General features: G+C 34.4%; 3 protein-coding genes and 1 long non-coding RNA gene across 9 annotated transcripts in view; 1 reads left to right on the top strand and 3 right to left on the bottom strand.

Annotated features, from left to right (window-relative positions):
* Positions 1-773, bottom strand: part of LOC116352170 — an 82,988-nt gene extending 82,215 nt beyond the window's left edge. The window contains exon 1 of the mRNA XM_031784559.1: positions 472-773. The gene's annotated coding sequence lies outside the window, so the exon portion shown is untranslated. The remainder of the gene's footprint in view (positions 1-471) is intronic.
* A 495-nt stretch (positions 774-1,268) lies between these two features.
* On the bottom strand, positions 1,269-12,768 carry LOC116352171 (vinculin). The gene is made up of 8 exons (XM_031784562.1): positions 12,653-12,768; positions 11,281-11,589; positions 4,375-5,169; positions 3,864-4,160; positions 2,619-3,711; positions 2,156-2,541; positions 1,982-2,072; positions 1,269-1,904 (listed from the first exon to the last, which is right to left on the bottom strand). Exons 2-8 carry the CDS (start codon positions 11,335-11,337, stop codon positions 1,729-1,731), a joined length of 2,895 nt encoding a protein of 964 aa, XP_031640422.1. The 5' UTR covers positions 11,338-11,589; positions 12,653-12,768; the 3' UTR covers positions 1,269-1,728.
* A 771-nt stretch (positions 12,769-13,539) lies between these two features.
* LOC116352565 lies at positions 13,540-14,845 on the top strand. Its single transcript, XR_004202299.1, has 3 exons — positions 13,540-13,704; positions 14,245-14,347; positions 14,653-14,845. It is a non-coding gene; the product is annotated as an uncharacterized LOC116352565 (long non-coding RNA).
* Positions 14,846-16,864: 2,019 nt separating this feature from the next.
* The window catches only part of LOC116352229 (ryanodine receptor), a 29,472-nt gene continuing 23,669 nt past the window's right edge, over positions 16,865-22,667 (bottom strand). For all 6 annotated transcript variants that reach the window (XM_031784650.1, XM_031784651.1, XM_031784649.1 and 3 more), the window contains 6 exons: positions 22,294-22,594; positions 20,553-20,663; positions 19,862-20,483; positions 19,271-19,789; positions 18,676-19,192; positions 16,865-18,611 (listed from right to left, as the gene is read on the bottom strand). In XM_031784650.1, the coding sequence (XP_031640510.1) occupies positions 16,989-18,611; positions 18,676-19,192; positions 19,271-19,789; positions 19,862-20,483; positions 20,553-20,663; positions 22,294-22,594 (3,693 nt within the window). In that variant the 3' untranslated portion in view covers positions 16,865-16,988. The remainder of the gene's footprint in view (positions 18,612-18,675; positions 19,193-19,270; positions 19,790-19,861; positions 20,484-20,552; positions 20,664-22,293; positions 22,595-22,667) is intronic.

Here is a 22,667-nt window from a genome sequence, read left to right as displayed (position 1 = left end):
ATTGCGCCCAATTGATAAGATACAATTATCAAATTGTAGAAAAATAAGCTATGATTTTGGCGCTGTTGAAATCATAAAAAATATGTGATTCGACATTTTTCAGAACAATTTTTGAACAAATTTCATTGTACAGAATTTTCCAATTATTTTCATATGTTTTCACATTTTTTTGAACTTCCGACTTTTTTTTAACTGATGAAGCGTACGTGAAATATTAAACAAAAACCATGAAAAAAACCCATTCCAAACATTAAAACTATTATACAAACCATTTCAAACTTGGTTACTAATATGAATTTGTATGTTCCTCTTCTCATTGGCCATTTTCATGGTATGGCCGGATTTTTCTCTTGCTGTTAGTATTTTGTATGTATATACCAATAAATTCGGTTAAAAATAAAAATATAAAAAAATGGTCAATGCTCTTTATAAATTCGTTAAAATCGTATTACAATGAATATGCAAACAAACCTCATCATCGAGCAATCAGTAGACATCTTTGGAGGTTAAATGTTTACTTTGACTTTCATTCGACATCGATGTCAAGTTGTACTGTGCACATAACTTTTATATATTCGGTATGGTGTTATCTCTTTTATCCTTTTCAAAGCTACCATTTATTTGTTTTAATTTTTTTTATTCAATACTTTCATCTCGGATTCAGTTTGCGATTTTTCTTTTTCTTCTTTCACTTTACCATGGTAAGTAAGTTTAACAAAAAAAAGTTATATAAACAGTGTTTTCTTCTAGTTTTAAATAAATTGTATTATTTAGTTTCCTCTGATTTTGTATTCATTCAACAGTTTTCACACAACGGTTTTGTTAAAATGTAACATTTTTGTTAATAATAGTCGCCTTGTATTGTGCTAAACACTAAAAATATATTTCTTTTTTTTAAATTCATTGTTCTGTATGACTATTGCCACTTGAAGATTTGTTAAATGCAAAATTGTAAGACATATGTATATATTCCTACAATAAATCAAAAAGAAAATTATTTAAAGAAAAAAGAACGAGAACGGCAATTGCAAACAAAATATTTGTTTTTGTAAAATTAAAATGAAGAAAATGGACGTTTATAAGTTGCACTTGGATTATAAATAAGAAATAGAGGAAAAAAGCTCTTGCTCGCAGTTGATAATACAAAATGAAATGATACAGTTAATCTATAGCTGCACAATCTCTATTCTAAAAATAGCTCACCGATAATGAATTTTTGTTTGAAAAATGAACAATATTTGTTGTATATATTCTTTTCTGGATTTGTGTTTTTTTTTTTTTCATATAAAATATTAGGTGTTAATTTCTGAACAAAATTAATTGATTTTGCATTTTCATTGGGACCTTTCTGTGTCGCTCGCGATCGACGAATAAATAAATACAATTGATCATCCAAATTCGGCATATGTGTTTCTTTCTTCTTTTTTTTCGTGTTCATTGTAAATATATCGTTAAAATAATCTACTATCATTAATTTTAAATGTGTGTATAGTAAATATAAATTAGGCACTTGAGTCATTTTGGCATAAATTATTTTTTTTTTGTTCTGTTAATCATAAAAACCACAAGCACGCATTTCTATTTTTTGTGTTATGTTAGGCTCTGGCCTTCTTGTTCTCTCAATTCGGTTACATTCGTTGTTTTTGTTGATTTTTCTTATGATGATGTTAGGTATCGCGTTTCGATGTTTGAAAGTAATGCACTTCTTGGCGCCAAATTGTCTACTTCTTATGCATATTGATACCATGGTTGACGTCGAACCCAACGCAATCGTTGATTTGTTTGATCCGAACGAATTTTGATACTTGCACCTTCTGCAGCACGTACGGTTTCTTTTACACTTTGCATCAAGTTTTGTGCATTTCCAACCAACATTTCGGTGGCCTCACGATCTTCGTCCGAACCTAAACCATTCGTGGCAAAAATTATGGAAAAATTAATTATTTTACACACAATTTCAAGCGTTTTTTTTCTTTGTTACCTTGTGCACCAAGCATAGTCGCTTTGACCGTTGACAAAATTTTCAATTGTGTACCAATGGTTGGAATTCGTTCACAAACTTGAAGCAAGTTCTATATAGGATGTCAGAAAAAAGAAATAAATTGTAAGTGCAATTCAAAATCAAATCGAATGAAATGTGTAAGGTTGAAATTACCGTGCGAATACGTTTGTCAGTACATTCGCGAGCTAATTGTTTGGCAAGACGTGTTACATCTTCAGATGCTTCGGCAATCATTTTGGCGGTGGCAATCAATTCGCGTTTGCTGCTCTTTGAATCTGAATGCACCAATTCGGATAGACGTGCCATAAGTATGGCCATACGTTTAGCAGCCGCAATCAATTCGTTGTCCTGAGAATCCCATTGACGAACCTCTTGATGCAAACCGTGGGCGGCAAGAAGAATTGGTTGATTTGGCAATGGTGCACGTCGGAAAACGGCCGCTTCATCATCGGTTTCGGTTGGTAATGGTGGACGCACTGGTGGAATATTACTCACATAACGATTTTCACTTGGAAGTGGTGGACGTGGTGGAATTTGTTCTGCAATTAAAAAAAAAAAGAAACAAGAAGAAAAATTTAGCTTTTAAGAAAGGCGAGAGAGAAGAAAGTGTGATTACCTTGATGTCTTAAGTTAAGAGCGGCTAAATCAGGCAAGATTGGCACTTCTGGCGGTGTAACAATGGCACCACGAACTCCACGTACGGCATTCAAAAGGTTTTTGTTTGCTTCGCGCCAATGTGATGCGGCAACTGGATCGTTAATATTGGCTGCAACGGCTTTAGCATTTTGCACCATCAACGGTAAACTTTGCTCTAATCTATTGGTAGCTGCATTTACTTTAGCAATGAATTCTGGATCTTCGGAGTTGTCGGCCTCTTGTTTGGCGACCAACAGAACACGGTTAACCAAGCGTGCAATGTTCGATGTATTGTCGACCATTTTTTGTGGTTGTTTATTGCGAATTGCCTCTTCACATAAGAACGTATATTTTTGCATTTGTTCTTCGGATGCTTTGATGAATTCGGCTGGATCGGTTGCTTGATCGCACAATGTACGCATGCGTAAAATGGTGTCGGCATATTGTTGTTTTAAATTGTTCAAATGTTCGTCGGCCGCTTTGCTTGCTGGATAATTCATTTTGATGCGGCCGGCCGATACCAGTTGTGGTGTGAGACTATCGATTTGAGCGGCCGAACCTAATAGCTCTTCGGCGATTCTCTTATTACCACCCGAACCACCAGCGGCGACCATACGACTTGTTTTCGATGCACGATCGCTGAATGCTTGCAAATTGTTGGCTTTTTGATTGAAATTTTGCTCACGGCCCGGTGTACCTTCTGGCACATTGACAGCATCGGAGAATTGTTTCAATGGCGTTGATACATCCATGAAATCTTCGACCACACGATTCACCAACGCTTGTTGAATTTTACCTTTGAGCTCATGCAATTTTGCGTTCAATTTACGGGCGATTTCTTGTGCTTCTGGTGTATTTCCCAAACCTTGAGCGCACAATTTTGCAAATTGATTTGCCAATTGATCAACTTCGTCACACAATTGTAAAATTTCGACTTTTTGATGGCCGGGCAAACCTTCTGCCACCTTCTTGCCTTCGTCAATGATTAAATCGATTGCACGTTTTCCGACACCTTTGTCGTCAATATTTGGATTTTGTAGCCAACGACAAGCTTGTTCAAGACGACCTTGTACCTAGTTTTTTGTTGGGCGTATGATATATTTCATATTAGTAATTGAGTTGAGATAATGTTGTTAATCAAACAATAGAGATATGAAACATCGAATAATTTCACATGGGAAAATTACAACAATGATCTAGTATAATAAAAATTGAGATAACTCACGGTATGTGCAGCTTGATGCCCGGCCTTATCAACGCCAATAACTGCTTTTGTGACGGCACGTTCGAGATTACCAAGTTTATCACGAATTTCACGAGCCAATTGTTCAGCTTGTGGGGTATTGCCTTTGCCGGCTTGACGCAAATCGCACAATTCATTCGTGGCTCTTGAGATATCATCAGCCAATTTACGAATAACAGCAGCATCTTGTGGCAAACAACGATCGGCAACGCGATACGCATTATCGAGAATTTGACGCAAAGCCTTTTCACCAACTCCACCACGTAGGGCGTATGGATTCTGTTTGAATAAAGATAAAATTCGTAAGTAAATTTGTACACATCAAGAAAATAAAATATTTCCAGGAAAAACACAGACAAGAACAAACAAAAACAACAAACTACAATTTTTTTTCCAGTGATGCCATCACCAATATACTAGACACATTAATTAGTTGATTCATGTTTTTAATTTGCTGTCTGTATAAAAAGGTGAGTCAAGCTAAACAACTTACGGCCAACCAATCGAGAGCCGGTCCCATTTTATTGATGATGCTGTTTTGGATCTTCTTCAACACGGTCAAATTGTCCAATTCGCTGGTGTCTTCATCATATGTGGTCAATTGTAGTACACGAATAATCTCTTGAATTTCTTCGCTCATGCGTGATGCCAAATAATTACGATTCTCCGATGCTTCTTCGGCACCTTTTCCACCTTGTTCAACAATGTGAATGTAGACTTTCATGCTGCAAATTAAAATTGGCGCCAAAATTTTCACTTGCTCCAAACAGCGTACCAAAATTTCGCTGTGCACTTGATGTGTTAGTTCTTTTTCACGAGCGCTCACTTCACGCGATACTTTGCTCAAACATGGACTGAGATCTTTTAAGAATTGCACCAAATCTTCCATGGTGTCAATGACTTCGGATACGGCCAAGTAATCCAATACACGTTTACATTCACGGATTATTTTTCGTACTTCCGATTCGTCGAAGCACAGTAACAATGATGATGTACCTTGCAAAATACCACGTGAACCTTCGATCAACTTTTTTCGGGCTGGTCCTGAGTACGGATCGGGGCGTAACATTGCAGCCGCATCTTCCAATAAATGCGATGCAGTTTCGACTCGGGTCAATGATGCAGGCATTTCACGTTTTAAGATTTCATCATCGGAACCGGTGATTGTTTCACGGCCGACTTTAATTAAATTTGCAACAGCCGACGATACCGCTTGAACGGGTCGGCTAAGATCTGGCATTGCATTTCCATCTTCGGCTTCTTCGTGCAAAATCACCAAACGGGAAACCTAGAGAAAATCAAATGCATTAAAGAATTGTGGCAAAGATGAATGAATTGAACGAAGAAGAAAAAAAAAGCATGGGCGAAATGTTATGTACAAGTCAATATGTAGGTATTTGAGGCGTCATCGCGAAATGAATGAAATGCGGCAAAAATTCATGAAAATGAAGATGTGACACTACCGAATACAGTATTATTATTATTTTTGCACAAAAATGAGGCATGCAACATTTTCAGCAAGGCAATGACCAAAAATGACAAATTTCCGACATAGCATACAGTGAATGTGATGACGTCTATATTCGCTAACGTATTTGCCTCATATGGGCACCAATTATATTGACATTTTACAAATATCTGTGCGTCGATATGCTCATGTTGTTGTTGTTTTTTTTTTTTTTTTTTGCTTCGTTTCAAATTTATTGGATTCAAATTAAAACCAATCAGAGAATTACCAGCACAAATTCGTAATAGAAACAGAAACCACAAGCAGCAAACGACACTTTAAACTTCGTTATAGTGAATTAAGATGAATGAATATGGGTGTATGTGTGCATGTTCGATGAGCGCTATTGAAGAGTTTACACGACGACACAAGCGTTACACAAAATCAGAATCATTACCATATTTGGGTGTCTAATGAAATCGCGTTCGCTCTTGTCTCACAATCTTCACTCAATTGAATTGTGTGTAATGTTTTTGCTGTTGCTTGCTGCCGTATTGGCGTCTATGACAAACACTCAAACAAAATCTAATATTGCATAGAAATTGGTAATATGAGCGCAATCGAATTTCCCATAATTACATTATGTCGGTATGAAAATGGAAAACTTGAATATACATGAAAAAAAATCGTCGAGAAATTGCAAATTGATACGTACATATATATAGGAATATATTTCGCGGTCGAATGACCTTCCTTGAATGTTCGTTTTAGCTCTAATATGTCAATGTCTGACAATATATATATAATGGAACTAATGCGAACACATGGAGAAAGAGCTGAGATACAATTATTTTAACTTTCATAGTTTTGTTTTAATCTTTACCGCGTTACTATTTATCTTTATTTGTACATGATTTAGTGCACGATAATCTGTTGCTCTTTTTCTTATAATATTGTCTATTTTATAATATAAACGCTATGTCAGTTCTTTTTTCTTCTTTATCTCTCGGTTATTTTGCGTACTACTTGTGTGTGTGCGAAAAAAATCACCGACGAGAGAGAATTAAAAAAAACTGCTTATTACACTTCGGTTTGACTGTGCTTCAATGATGTTTTTGTTTTCTTGTCTTGTACAGTCTTGTTGGCAATTATGTAATGCATTTAAAGACCTTAATTATGTTTGGTCGGCTTTGTTATGTGTGCACTGTGCAGGCGCTAGCGAAAAATATTCATGATACAGCACAATGAGAACGAAACCCAAACTAGTTTTCATGGCATATAAATGGTTGTCAGTGTCTGTGAACTGACGGTGGAATTAAATATACTTATGTACAATTGGGCCTATGTGTAATTCATCTTTGACTGCGGAATATGCGCCAAGACTATTTTCGTTTGCAATTTTCAATTGGACTTTTGCTCTTTTCATTTTCAATGGTCTTTTGTTTTGCCTTTGGTCGATGTCGTTGTCGTATTCCGTGTATGCAATTTTTGTTTTCATTTTCCTTGTTTTTGTTTTCAATTTTTTTTTTCGTCTTGTTTGCGATATGCAATTCCACTGATTGAAATGAAAATAATTACAAACATTCGTATAAAATAAATGTCTATCTTCCGGTTTCATATAAAATACAAATGATGATAGATTTATTTTCACTGGCAAACCAATTTTTCTTCTTTTTAACAAGTCGCCGCATTTTTTTCACGCTTTAAATTTTCTCTCTAATTGGATGTGTCATTTTATTTCCAGCAATCGCTGAAAAATCGACTATTTATATTTGGTATGCTCTTTTTTTGTCTCATTCACAATTAAAATAAATGTCACACCGTTAGAACATTCCAACATATAAATGTGTGTATGTTTTCGATTTCCATTCATAAAAACTGCATACAAAAATGTAAACGTCTCTTGACCAAAAAGAAGAAAAAACAGCGAAAACAACAAAACCAGCCGAAAGAGTGAAAAACGAATTCAATTATAAACATCTGCTTAGTTCGATGTACTGTTCCATAGAGTATCTGTATGAAACGGTAATAGATCGAATAAAATAGAAAGAAGTAATCTCTATTTCTATCTCGATTGAGAGCATTTTCTATTTATAAAACACGTGAATGAGTGAAGCGAAATTTCTCTATATGCACAAAATCCATCGAAAGTGACAAAAGTGCACTGACGCCCAAATGAAATCAGACGCATCAAATGCAAAAAACTGATCGATTTTTCTAAATGAAATATTCTAAATCGTTTTACAATGTATTCAAATGACTTTAATTTGTCTGCCGAAAATTGATATTTTTTTCTTTTCATTTGAAAAATCTATTGGAATTTCGCCCATATGCTTTGCATATTTGATATTAATCTAACAATTCTCCGTCAAAATACTGTAAACATTACATTTTTTAACGCATTTTGCTTGGAAAATGATTGACACTATGACATAAAAGCCAATTTTATTAGCTATAAATTGTGAACTGTGGTATATGTGAAATATTAAAATGGATCGGAAAACACTCACTTTGAGTTATTTATTCTTGATCGTTTTTCATTTTGCTTTTCGTTGTCGAAATTTTCATTAATATTGCGTCGAGTACAGACGTAGTATATTGGTGTTTTGGTTTTTTCAACTCACGGTCATGTAAACAAGTTATTTTTTGTGTGTTCATATCGCAATCATAAATGATTTCATTAACGAGAAATGAAACATTTTTTTTTATTTTTTTTTTTCTCTTCTGTTGAAGAGAAAACGGGAACAGCATAAAGTATACTCAAAACAACGACAAAAATGTGTAAAATGAGAAGTAAAAGTGTGTGCTGTTTTTGCTGTGATTCTTTTCAAATAAAATTTCAGAAGAAAACAAAAATTCACACAAATTCTATACGTTTTGTGTTACACACATCGTTTTTTCAATATGAAAATTTCGTTTCTCAGAAGCCCACATGAAAGCATAAACGCAATCTAATTCGACGCAAAGGACAAGAAATAATACTACAATAAGACCGTATAGTCCACCCATTTTGCACACACAAAAAAAAGAAGGAGAAGCAAAAAAAAAAAGAAAAAAAAAATACACAAATGTAGAGACGGTGAATGAGTAATCGCCTAAGAATAACGATTTGTTTGATCCAAATCACCGTTACAGTTACACATGGCGACTCACTCATTTCAATCGAGTCGATACCAACCAATACAAATATCCCCCATAGACAGTCATACTATATAGCTTACTATGTTTCGTTCGGCAGCAGCATTTGAGATTTATGCATGGCAAATACATCGACGCCCAAACTTTTCTTATTTTATTTACGTGATTTTTCTCTCTCACTCTTTCGCTCACAAATGATTTTTCAGCTCTTTTGGCCACGAAACTATTTCACTATTTCGTAAGTACCAAAAACTTCCTGTGGTGTTGTATTCCGGCCCCGAGATATTCCGATTTGTTTCGAATATTGGGCATTGTGGTGTCTTAATGTAGCCAATTGTGGTTTTCTTCCAGAATTGTTTTTTTACATGAAATTCGTTTCGGTGCTAATGTGCTATGTGATTGTCAAAAATCTGAATTTCTTACATTAGACACTCCCTTTGCATTCCTTTAAATTGTCGTGGTATTTTTTTTTTATGTCATTCACATTGAATTGTGGAGCGATTCATTAAAAGACGACACAACCATTAAATAAATAAACGATTTCGTTAACGCGATTCAATTTTGCTTCTTAAAATGCCGTATTAAATTTGAGAGTATGTTTGTGAGCGGGTGTCACGGGCGTCACTTAAATAGGTCAAGTTTAAAACGATCATTTTTTACCGATTTTTCTTCGGTCGTTTTCTAGAAATAGGTTTCATAGGTCTTTGATCGTTCTTCAAGAATGGATTTTACCCACATTTTGCCCGAAACATTTTGCAATTTCACAAAACCATCAACAACTGGCTGCATAATCGAACCAAATTTTATTCATTATTTCATCACATCATTTTGAACGGTTTCCAAATAGAACAAATATTTATGTATAGAAACAAGCAATTTACTTATTGGACTTGAAATTCGATCGATGAATTTGTGCTTCTATTCGCATTCATTTTCATCAAATTATGATATACATTTGTTGTGACATGGTCACTCATATTTGAGTAATCAAAATGCATCAGTGATTTTTGATGGTATTCACGCTTATTCGAACATTTTATTGGCAACTGTGAAACAGCAGCAGCACCGCCACCAGCCGATACTTGTCTTGAAATAGTATATTTGTATATCAAGTCCATTTGGAACAGTGTCAAACTCATTGACGCTTAATTGAAACCAATAAAAACAATGAGACATATATTTTTTTTTTATTGAAAGAAAACCGCTCAAACGGGGCCCAAAACAGACAAACAAACTTTTGTTTGTGTTTTTTTCGTGATTTTACTAGAACAGTTGTGGTGAAAACAAACCACAATTGAATAGAAATGAAGCGATTTCATATTTCCTTCAAATCATAGGTGAGGGCACGCTTAACAAAGTGGAAAATATATTTTTGGCGCCGGCGGGCGTTTTGAAGAAAAAAAAACATTTAATTTTCTTCTTTATGTGCGTGAGCGTCGCTTTATTTATTTATTTATTTTGTTCAGTAAATCTGATATCGAATAGCGAATAGAAATACGAAAGAAAAAAATGATGACGACGATGAAAGTATATATATTTGATAAGAACAGTTATTATCGGACATATTTAATCATTTTGCCACCGGGAAAGGCGTGATTCAAAATGGTTAATAAATATATCATAAAAACAAACTAGCTGGAGAATAAATGTGAAATGAATGGGTTTGCCGGTGATTCATTGCATCAGTATGGCGTGGCATAAAAATATTCGATTTATGAAGACGAAAGGAAATACCCTAAAAGCATACGAAGGAAATGAGTTTCGATCGATATAAATGAAATGAATTTCCACTTTGAACGAATATAATTTTAAAGCCGTCATCAAAGCCAAAAGGGTCATGAGGCCATAAATTTTGTTGATGGCAAAAAATATGATTAGATCGATTGATGGTATTGTGTTGGTTGTTGATAAAAATAGAAAGTTCATTGATGTTCACATTGTAAAAGGCGACGTTAGAAATGAAGTGATCGCCTGCGATCCCAAAGAGATGTATGATTGAAATGTATCTATCATGATGAGCAAAAATGTGGCGCACTTTGTCATTGATACACACTCTGAGCAACACACGTCAAGTGTTGCTTGATTTGTGCGCCGGCAATGACAAATGTTGTAGAATATGAAAATACGACAAACACCGTCGAACTAACCAAATTTTTTTTTGCGAATGTCCGTGTAATTTAAAAATAGTTATTTCGATAGTTTTGAGAAGACGTTGTAAAAGTTGTTTATTTGTTTGTATATTGTGTGTTTCACACTAAAAAAAAGTGTTCTTTCCGAAATGAAAGAAAAATGGTTTTCTTCAAGGATGGCGATTTTGACCAGACTACGTCGTTTATTAATTCTTTGTCGTATTTTTCACCGTTAATTTATTGCACCACGTCACATCTATCGCACAAACGATGGCTTTTTCTGATGATGTTGGATGACTTTTCATGCCATATTAGTGCCCACATTTGTACTTATTTGTTGTACATTAGTGCGTATGTTTATGTATACATGTTAAAAATAGTCGAATCATTCTTAGAAAAAGTGAAACGGAATAGCGACACATTTCAACGAATCAAAGCTAATCTGCAATTATTGAACATCTCTTAAGCCATGAACAAAAGTAGAAATCAATGCTAAACAAAAGAGACAACAACAACATTAATCCAATTCTTGTTGGACTTGCATACGTTTGACTCGGTAATGGGATCAAAGTACATGAAATGAATACGTATACATGTTTGCTTGAATGAACTTTTTCACAAAACAAAGAACTAAATTAAATGAAAGAAGAAGTATAAAAATAAGAGAGTATGACAAAGAACTTACCTGTGAGGCAACAGGTTCCAAAATGCTTTCGATTGTTTTTGTATGAAAAACTGGCATTTTTACGTGTGTGTGTGGGTGCCTTACAAATGTTGATAATTTTAAAACCTTCAAATCGACTATTTTACTCTCGTTTCAATTACGTGTTTTGGTTAGCAGTATGCAACTGCTTAGCACTTAATACGCGTGTTAAACCCGGCACAAACCAAATTCATAAAAAAAATGAATCTAATAATTTCTCTACAAATATACACACTCAGCTACACACACCAAGTGATTGATGACTCTTTTTTTTCTGTATCAACTGTAGAACTGAAACAAGAAAACAACAAATATAAATAAAATTGAAACGTTTGATACTTCTATTTTTAGTTATTGCTTAAGCAAAATTGAATAATAACAGCAACAAATAAACAAAACGATAACTGGCGATCAGATGGACACCAAGTATATTAAGAATTGTTCGAGAAACGTGTTTTTGTTCGATTGGCTGTGTTGAAATTTAATATTTCATGGAGATTATTTCTCATTTTGAGCGTATCGTACATGAGAATATTCCAAGTTACAGTAGTTGCGCTGTAGCACCATTAAGAACAATTAAAATTCCACATAGATGCTGGCGTATCACCCAACTGATTCACTAAACGATGATCACTGAAAATTAAGAGAAGCAACCGAAATAGAGAGGGAAACAGGCGAAGAACAGACGTAAAGTGAGAACTGAATCTGAGAACTTTTGTCTTCAAATAACTTTGTACGAAGGATAGGACGATTCCACAGCTACAACAATTGACAAATGTAAAATGTAGAAAAAAAACTCGAAATTTGCATTCACAATGTCTTTGAAATGAAACAACGTTATCGATTCCTTCATTAAATCTATATTAATTTGTTGTTTTTTTCTTTGCTCTCATCTTCATCTTTCAAATTATTTTATTGACAAATTTCATCTTTCAAATTATTCATCATTTGAGCCGTGCTAAAAAAAAGAGGTAAACACACTGTCGTTCATGCGTAATCGGATTTCTGTTCTCGCGCTATTGATTGAATTTTGCTTGATCTCAACAATACAGTCCGATATGCACCGATTTGATTTGCACCACATCGGGTGATTCGTTTAATCATTCGCTGTTGCCATTGTTTTTAATTTGCAAAAGAATTTTCTCCGTTTTTTCTTCTTATTCTTCATCTCACTTAAATACTTAAATGTCACGAATTCAACGCGCAGTAGAAACCTTTTTTTTGTTTTGTATTTGTTTATGATATTAAATTCAAATGACCCGAAATGTGTTTAAGACTCAAAAATTGAAATGAGCCTCGATTATGAGTCATACGATGAAGTGGTTAGAGAGAATAAAATATATGGTCAATATACCGAAAATTAACGATAACAAAGAAGAGAAATAATAAGAGATGCGTGTGAACAAAAAAAAATTAAATCCCGTAGCCAAGCGCACGCATTCGTCACAAAAACGACTATTCGTGTCTTAACAACACAACACAACTAGTCATCACAAGATTTGTTTGCTTGCGAAGTAGCTCTGTCGCACGCCGCTGTTTCGTCTTTATTCATTGTATCGTGCATCTGTGTGCGTATATATGTATATTTTTTTTTTGTTCATTTCTTAATTTTTATTTGTTTGTTTTTGTTGGAATTCCTTCACAACAAAAGTTCGCCCGTGTTGAGTGTTAGAGCGCGCGTGAGATACATACACATTGAAATCGATTACAAAGAAACCGATCGAATAGTGTGAACTATATTACACATACGACAAATGTTTATGTGAGAGAGTGATATTAAGTACACACCGGCACTTTATTATTCAAATATGGAGAACGAAAGAGAAACAGACAAGTAAAAGCAAATCTGACAGAATGAAAAGTCACTTTCAACAGTTGTATGCATGAGTCAAACATCACAGATTAACACATATCGTATTTAAATCATTTTTGAATCGTACTTAATTCAATCGTTCTTTGCTGCAGAGAAAAATATTTAAATGTTTTAGAATATTCACAGCCATTTGATGTTGAACATTTTTGATGGAGAATTAGTATGTATTTTTGATAAATAGAAAATATTGACAATATTTTTTTTCTTAATTTTCATTGCTTTTATCCAAACGAAACGGTTCCAACAACGAACGTTCTAAAGTAAATATTTTGTTCTAAAGTATGGTTAAAGTGTAATTCACATCGAAGACGTTCAATCCATATTGACATATATGTATTTAAATGGTTGTCCGCGTGCAGCAAGATAGACACTTACAATTTGGTTCGTCGTTCATTTCTTTCACAATTCGACTACAGCAGCGATACAACATGAAATTTCGGTGCGTGGGCATTTTCATTGGATTTTCACATTCCAATTTTAAAATCAGGCATTTTCCTTGAATTTTCTGTGCTCATTAACAGCTACACATTCAAGTAAGTATATTTTCATACAGTAATTATTAAACGTATATATTTTTTTTTTTGAGGAAGAAACACATGAAACAAGAATTCTATCAACTTTGGCAAAACATAACCTCGAAAGAGTTATTTTGGCCTTCTTTTTCGTTCACGTGTCATTCTGAAAAAAAAAAATGTTTTCAATGTTCTTTTGAATTAAACCGCGTTTGGAAATCATAAATTGAAATTCACGTTTAAAACATGTTAACCCCTTTGGGCTCTTATACAATGTTGATAAAAAAATGCACATGGTTGGTGTTGATGGCGGGTGTGTGTGTATATCCTTTCACTTTGGCATGCCATCGTGCATAAATTGCGGGGCATGAATAATTATAACGAAAGGTATAGCAATCTTTTAAAGGTATCAAATATATGGAAACCATACCTTCGGTGTTCACACGATTTTCTGTCTGAATTCTATCCTCAGGGTTTTCAACAACTAAATATGTTTAAAAAATTGTTTTTGTTCCTGTCTTCTTAGTTTGCATAATTTTTAATGAAATATGTTTTTTACAGGCTGGAATAATGCGAAACGATGCAATGGTAGAATGAGCGATATGAATCGATAAATCGTGGTTTGAAGTCACCCGCGAAATGGAACCCAATGGAACCAACTCAGGTATAATTGATTAGATTATAGAGTCAATTCAGATTTATAAAAAAAAACAAGATTCCATGTTGAGAATCTTATCCTTTTTCTTTGGCATGCCATCGTGCATAAATTGCGGGGCATGAATTCAAATTAAAAGGTATAGTAATCTTAAAAGGTATCAAATTTATGAGAACCATACCTTCGGTGTTCACACGATTTTCTGTCTGAATTCTATCCTCAGGGTTCCCAACAAATTCAATAATTCATTGACAATGTGACTGACAGCATTTATGCGATGGTTTGCTAATTTATCACATTTCTTTCTATTTCAGGCAATGTGGCATCACAAGCGCAAGCACATGCTGACATGGATACTAGAAACACACGCAGGGGCAAATAATGTGCGGGTAGTGCGAGCATGCCAGTTAAAATAGGTTGATGGTTTGGAAAAAACGCTCTGTTTCAAATATGGGTCACCACATGTTCGAATAATAATCGCAATAAAAATTTCAACAACATCACAAAGTTAATTTGTTTATTTGCATTTTGAAATGCTATTCTCCAAAACAATTGTATAGACATCATTTGAAATTTGATTCATGGACTACACTATTAAAGTTTTAGTTTTTTTTTTAATAATCTACTGGCGTAATGAGAAAAAGCATTACATTCAAACGCATTTTTTTATTTAAAAAATATTAAAAACGCCTTTCTCAAATTGAAAAATTAAAATGTAATAAACATCATGTTTATAACATGAATCATTTGATTTTTGATAAAAGATGAAACTACATTAAATTGCGAAAAAAATACGTTAAATTATTTTGTGTGAAAAATGAATTCAAATTATGAAAATGACAATCATTCAATGTCAGATAAACGGAACACCGAATGGAGTGTTAAGGATATGTCAGTTTTTTTTTAGTTTTAATTCCCGAACAAATGATGTATTGTAGAAATGGAAATCTGATGTGGTGATTTTAATAACTAAATTCTCGTCCCATTTAATCCAAATGATACTGATCAACATCAGTCTAACACATTTAATTTAAATCGATTTCAACTGACAGAAAGTGGAAGAAGGAAAAGGTTAATTAAAATCGAACAGCAGAGTGATAATTTTTTTCTTTTGATCGGCGTGCGTTGAATTGGGTTTTGTACATTTTCGGATGCATTACCAAACGAAGAGACGAAGCATGGAATAGTAGATGAGTTCAGTAGAACTGCTCAATGATGATATGCCCAAAAATAAACCACTGTTCTACTTCCAATTTTGAAGTTTTGAAAAATATCGAGAGTTTAGTTGCGACATTTCTTTAATTTATAATGAAGTGATGACATTCGAATTTTTTCAAAATGTATCAACAAAAGATGAACTTTGTGAATAAAAAAAAGCGATACGCCATCTATATGCGAAAGTACAATTGTCAAATTCTACTAAAGTTTCATATTTTCGAATATTGTAATAATTTTCCCGCTTTGAGAAGAACGGAACTATTATTTGAAATTATTACGCTTGCAACAAAGAAAAAAGTTTTTTTTACTAGAATTTTTTTGGTTTTTTTCAATTGAATCTGTCAAAAATATACTTGGCATCTAAAATGTAACGCATCTACACATCTTCTGTGAAAAATTATGCATAGCATCGCTCTTGTGAGTATACGTTTTTAGAAACGCAATTTCCATTGTAACATTACGAAGCCCTGTTAGATTTAGAATTCAAGAATGGGCTTGCCAAAAGATCGATTTATGGTTAAATATTGTATTCGGATGGCTATTGTATATTTTATTGGTTAACATTATTAAATTAAAATTAAAACGCAATCACGAAATTTGTATTATTTTTTTCTCATTTTATTAAATATATCTTTAGTATCGATAAGAGAGAGAAAAAAAACAGAAAGTACAATTCTTGTATGAAAATACGTATTGAATCAAAACATTTAAGTATTGTATTAAAAAATAGCATTTCGTCATTCATTCAATCAGACTAATTTGTTTGGATGGTTGTTTAATGGTTTGTGCTTGTCTTATTTTAAATTCTTTGGTGATCTCAACTGTTTCCAAAATGGAATCAATTTCAGTTCTAATTTTATGGCAATATGATCCTTTTTGTTCATTTCATCCAAAGCAGATAAACATTCCGAAATAGTATGATACTGCTAGAATTGTGATATGTTCATATATGCCTAACAGTGAAATATGGCTAGTAAATCGATTGTCTGAATTGCACTTAAACCTAACTAATTAACATTTTTTTTATCGAAGAAAAAAAAATCTAATTTTTGGTCCAAAGTGGTTGTTTGTTTTCGTTCAATTTTATTTGTATGTGTGTGTGAGAGAGAAAGTGAGAAAAAAGAATATTGATAACATAACTGTATCTAAAGAGATTTAAGCAGATAATTTAAAAATAAAATGATTGCTTAAAATACGAAAAATACATATAAAAAAGATGATAATTTGCAATAATTGTTTCCTATTTCTTGTGTGAACCGTCGTCGTTTTATTTCGCTGGTTTGTGTGTGTGTGTCGTCATTGGAGCAATGTGCAAAACATAAGTGAGAGCGAGAAGACAATGAAGAAAACACGAAAAATGAACAATAATACGTAAAATGGTGTTTCGAAATTAAAAAAAAACCCAAATACAAACAAAAGACAAATGATTTCCTCATTCGTCGCCGCCAGCTTTTTTGTCTTCGTTCTGCTTCCGGAAACAGTCACCGACCGGGAAAAAGTCCCACGAACGTTGTTGATACATATTCCAAACGTACGTTTCCTGGCCGGTGTATTCGGTGTCTGGTTTATTGATTAAATGCATCAGGAAGAACATGTAATTGGCTAAATTGTGCTCTTGCTGAACGTGCGTATCAAAACCATGCGGCACCGCATCAAAGAAACTCTTTTCCATCGTACAAATGAAACAATTCGATTCCATGTCTTCTTTCACCGATTCAAGTTGATCACGAAGCTCACCGAATGCATCAATGATCAAACCTTGAATGATGGCCAACAGAATAACGATGACAAAGAAGAAAAATGTTATATCGAAAATGATACGATACACTTCATAATCGTCACCGACCGGATCGCCGATTTCATCACCGATACCACCACCGGCTCGTACACCCTTATACAAATGGAACACGAAACACGTTAACATGTCATGGCACTTTTTATCAATCTCTTCATCTTCTTCTTGTATATAAAATTTGCGGAAGAAATTGAACGCAATCACCGTATAAATGTAAACGATAATTGTTAAAAGCATCACCGTCAACACCAATTGTTTTCCGTTGTGTGTTACCGATTGCAAAATGGTGCGAAGCGTCTTAAAACCAACAGCAACATCGAGCAAATGTGCGGCAAAGAAGAAATTATTAAAATTACCGAACACCGAAAACGTGAAATACCAAAGTGCATAAATAAAAGCACTGTCCGTTATGGTAACACCAGCTTTCCACACTTGATATCGCCAATCGATGGTCAGTATATAATGAATAAGACCGCCTTCTTCTGTTTCCTGTGCAGCAAACGTACTTTTTTCCATGCCCAATAAATTCGATATCGAATCAAAATCATATGTTTCACTGTATTTTTGTCGCACTTTTTTCTTCACGAATTTATCCCAATAATTGACCGGAAAACTTTTTGATGAAATTACTAATTTATCCCAATGCGCTGCAATTGCATCATCTTCTGGCTGTTCGGCAATATATAATCCATCGAATTCCAATCGTCGGGCAACGTCTTTTTCACGTTTGAATATCGCCAATGGCACTTTTAGATGATAGTAAGCGATTAACATTGCAAGTGAACATAAACTGTGCAAAAGTGCAGCCACACGTAAAACGTGTTCCATATAGAAAAAGTCTTCATCAACATGTACCGCTTCGAGTGGATCCTCATCTTCAGCATCACCATCTCCACTGCCCGAACCACCGGATCCATCTAACATACCCGAACCAGATCCAAAACCAAGTAAGTCATCTTCGTCGTCGTCTGCATCTTCGCCAAATGTTGTAACTTTATAGAATAGCAGCATAAAATTGATACCGAATGCCAAAACCAATGCAATGTATTTGAGATTGTAAAAATTTCGCGCCAAAAAGCTAACCACACGATGTGCATATTTTGAGAAATCGATTTGATTGACTGCCGGCGTTTCGGTGGTTTGTTGTGATGTTTTCTTTGATTCAGCTTCGATTGTTGCCATTGCTGCTTCTTGAACTTTTTGCGCTTCTGATCGTTCGATATCGGCACGTTTGGCAGCTTCACCACCCAATAAATCGACCTGACAAAATGCCAAAATCAATAATCGTGAAAATTTGTTGGAAAAATATTATTTGGTGACTTACCAAAGTCATTGGCTGTTCAACTTCGCCAGTTGGTTCGGCACCTTCGGCTACACCATCTTCGGGCGTACTTTCACCAGTGTCTTCCGAAGCTGTTGGACTCGGTTGCGTTGATTCGTGCGGTGCCATTTTAAATTGTCCATTTTCCTCTTTGCTAATATCCAGACCGAATGCCTGCATTGTTTTTGATGTGTCTTCGGTTGGTAGTGGTGGTAATGCTTTCATTGTGAATCGTTCCTCTTCAACTGGTGCCTCTTCAACAACTTCTTCGGCTGGTCCTCGCATTAACGACATTAGCACATTGATTAGCAAATATTTGACAATCGAAGTTACACCATAGCCCGAATAATAGAATGCATAGAAAATGACCTTGAAGAAACCAACAATCAATTCGGGTATTGACATTGTTTGAATCACGCCCAATTGATGTTTGATATTCGATGGACTGAATAGATGTACGGTGTACGCAAATGCATTCTTTGCTCCTTGCACACTTCGCCGAAGTGGATCTCTGGCCGCTCTGTGAAAACACGAACGCAAATAAAACCATTGATTTTCATTTTTTCAACCATGTTTTCTTCAACAAAAAAAATCATACCTTTCTTCATCCTCTTCACTAATGTACGTACTGTATTTTGCTTCTTTTTTCGTGTTATCACTAGTGTCATCGGTTGCCATGAGATTTGAAGCGTGTGTCATTTCAAATATAGCATCTTCGCAAAAATTAACGAATGCTTCGAGTTTTTCTTTGTCGCCACCTTCCGTTACAATCGAATGGAAAAATGCACGTTTTGATTCTTTAATTTGTGGCTTTTCCCATTGTTCAATGTTTGATTCTTTAATTTCAAAATAGACACGTTCAATTCGCTTTGAACTGCCCATAATTTCAATGCGTCCCAAAAAGCGTTCAAAGTAATTCAATACCGAACCGGCGGTCTCCAGGAAACGTGACAATCTCGGTTCATTTGGCATATGTTCGGAGAGATTTGTTAGCAAAACCGCCAAATTGAAGCCGATTTCGGTGGCTGGTTCATGGAAACGATCGGTAAATGCTTCATAATCAACCTTTCCATCGTGATTGACCTCCATACATGCGAAAAGAAAATCGATTTCTTCGCTGTTTCGTTGAAAAAAGTACAAACAGATTTATTATCGAAATGGAAATCATTTAAACTATCATCGAACTTACATTGTATAATTTTTGGTTTGCTCCATTTTCTCTTTAAAATCTTTTGGCTCCACCCAACCGTCGTGGTTTGGATCGATTTCAGTGAAACTGGCTGATGATGTTAAATCTTTCAATTTCAAAAACATATCAAAGTATTTTAAAATCAATTCAACATTTGCTGCCGACTCGACTAATGTGTCAACCATTTGTTTGCCAATGGTGCCATTTACAACGTTTCCTTCCAGCATCGATAACATCATTGTGATCATGTCTTTTTGCAAATTATTTAATTCGGTTAGCAAATCATCAGATCTTGAATGTCTCGATAATTTGTCTTGCATGTGTGAGAATAAGAATAAAAATCCACCGACAGCATCCCAAAGACGTGAATGAGCCAACGCCTGTTGATTCAGAATGCATGGCCCTTGAATTACTTCAGTCAGTGTGTTGAACACTTGACTGGCTACTCCGATCGCTTTGAAAAAGTTTAATTTTCCAGCCTGATCAATGACCTCTTTGCTCGAATAATGCCAATAGAAATCCATTATCGATTCTTGCAATCGCAACAAATAATCGACCGTACAAATGACCACATTCACTGTTGTCGTATTACCAGCTTGTGTACGCAAATAATTTTGCCATTCTAGAAAAAAAAATGAAAAATGATTAATTTCAAGCGAGACCATTTAAAATAGAACACACAAAAACTTACCCAGATTGTGACCTTCGCAAGTGAGTTGAATAAACCGGAAAAGGGCACATGTAAATTCAGCATCGTGCATATTTTTCTCGCCCGCTGCACCTTCCGAGCCAACACCTAGACCTTTAGCAGCCGGAATATACTCTTTTGTTTTTCATGTTTTACAGATTTTCATGTTTTATATTTAAATGGTACCATGATGGATACGAAAAAGTATAGTACGTGCAAGAAGGTGGTTGTGGTTTCATTTTATGCATATTTATTGGTTTTATATACATGTTTTTTTTTGTTTTTTTTTTTTGGGTTTTTGGCAGATGATGGGAAGTGAGATCACAGAACAACAGACAGAGTGTGATGTATGTTTGTTTAAGGATGGAACGGTTACAGAAAACCAAATGTGGAAAATAAGAAAAGATTACGTGAAAAACAGAGGTGAATTTGGAAAAAAAAATTGATGAAACATATAAACTTTCTTCGTTGTATGGTAAAACCAAAAGTAAGCCAAACAAAGTAATTTGCTTTAAATCCAAATTGCCAATTCAAAAATGAAAGTTTGAATTAGAACATTGTTTAGACTAGAGAGCTACCAACGAATGTTCGTTCCTTCATTTTTTCATGAGAGGATAATATTCTTATTTTGTTTGTTCGTTCGTTGAATTGTATTGCGTTCGTTCGTTTGTAGAAAGTCAAATGTTCGTAGCGTTCATTCATTGTCAATTCGTTTGTTCGTAAAAAAAAATATAAAAATCATATAAAATAAGGAATCAACTTTTTAAGTGAATTTTAACGTAGATTATATATATGGCGAAATTAATTTTGGCACCTAAAAAAATGAATTTTGTCATTCGAAAAAAACGTTCTATCGATTATGCCAGCTTATATAGAACGTTTTCGTTATACGATTTTTTCACGCAACAAAGTAAAGTTCGTCATTTGAATGGGTGATAATTGAAGTGACCTGAAATCCTCACCCATTCATTTATTCTAAGGCGTTGCATTTACAAAAATACAATCAACTTTAAATGTCATTTTATGTTGTATATCATTTTTATATTTTTCTACAAACAACGACCGTACGAACACCTAACGAACAACGAATGCTACGAACATTTGACTTTCTACGAACGAACGCAATACAATTCAACGAGCGAAAAAAAAAATTAAATAAAAAAGCCGGTCGTTCGTTGGTGTTCGTTGACAACTCTATATTAGATCAAACCGAAAAGTTAAAGCAAGAGATGAATTAGTGTGCAAATTTGGGAACAAAATGTCAAATGTTTATGGACTTGGTGGCAAAATTTGTCTCGGTAATAGATATCGGTTGGTACTGTCACTAGTACAACTGGGTATGTCATTTTCACTTCAAAAAGTCGAACCGTTAAACGTGATCGAATTTCAATAAATTGTCACCACGTTGCCGTTCAATTCATTGGACAAAATTCAAAATGGACATTTTCGTCGTTAATTTGACCATCAACGTAGCCACACATTTTCAATCGAAATTCGGTCTCGCCCCATTCGACCTTTCAAAGATGAAATATCATTTGAAACCTACCAACATTTCGAACAGTTTGAATGAGAAAAAAAATAATGATTCTTTGTTTCAAATGCGTAAACGAATGATTTGAAGTAACGTTAATTACAATTTTATTAATTTCAATAATCAATATTGTATCCAAAATGATAAAATGTAATAAAATTGAAATGAAAGTAAAATGCAATAAATGAATGGAATAAAATGGAATGATCATACCTTCAGCTTTTGTGTTACGTTCAAATGCATCCAAATCCAAAACGCTGCATGAGTTCATTAGGCCAGCAATCGATGTGAAGAAGCCAACATCTTTCTTTTCCTTCAAATGATTCAACATTCCCATTTGAATGTCAATATTACCGCCGCGCAAAATGGCAATACCCAATTCCAATGTTATCATAACCATATCACTTGGAACACCCTTTGAAGCGGATATATGAAGCAACACCATTTCGGCAACACCACGATTGTTTAGCCGAGCTTGGGCAAACAAGAGTTTTTGTTTTTCCATTTCTTGTTCCTAAAGTTATGTTCAAAACAATTATAATTACACACATTACATATTTATTGACCTCATCAAGTTAATTGCAATG

This window comes from Contarinia nasturtii, unplaced genomic scaffold, assembly GCF_009176525.2.
Source record: "Contarinia nasturtii isolate CC-2019 unplaced genomic scaffold, AAFC_CNas_1.1 Cnas_scaffold_187, whole genome shotgun sequence".
Lineage (NCBI taxonomy): Eukaryota > Metazoa > Arthropoda > Insecta > Diptera > Cecidomyiidae > Contarinia > Contarinia nasturtii.
This window is presented reverse-complemented; position numbering and strand designations above follow the sequence as displayed.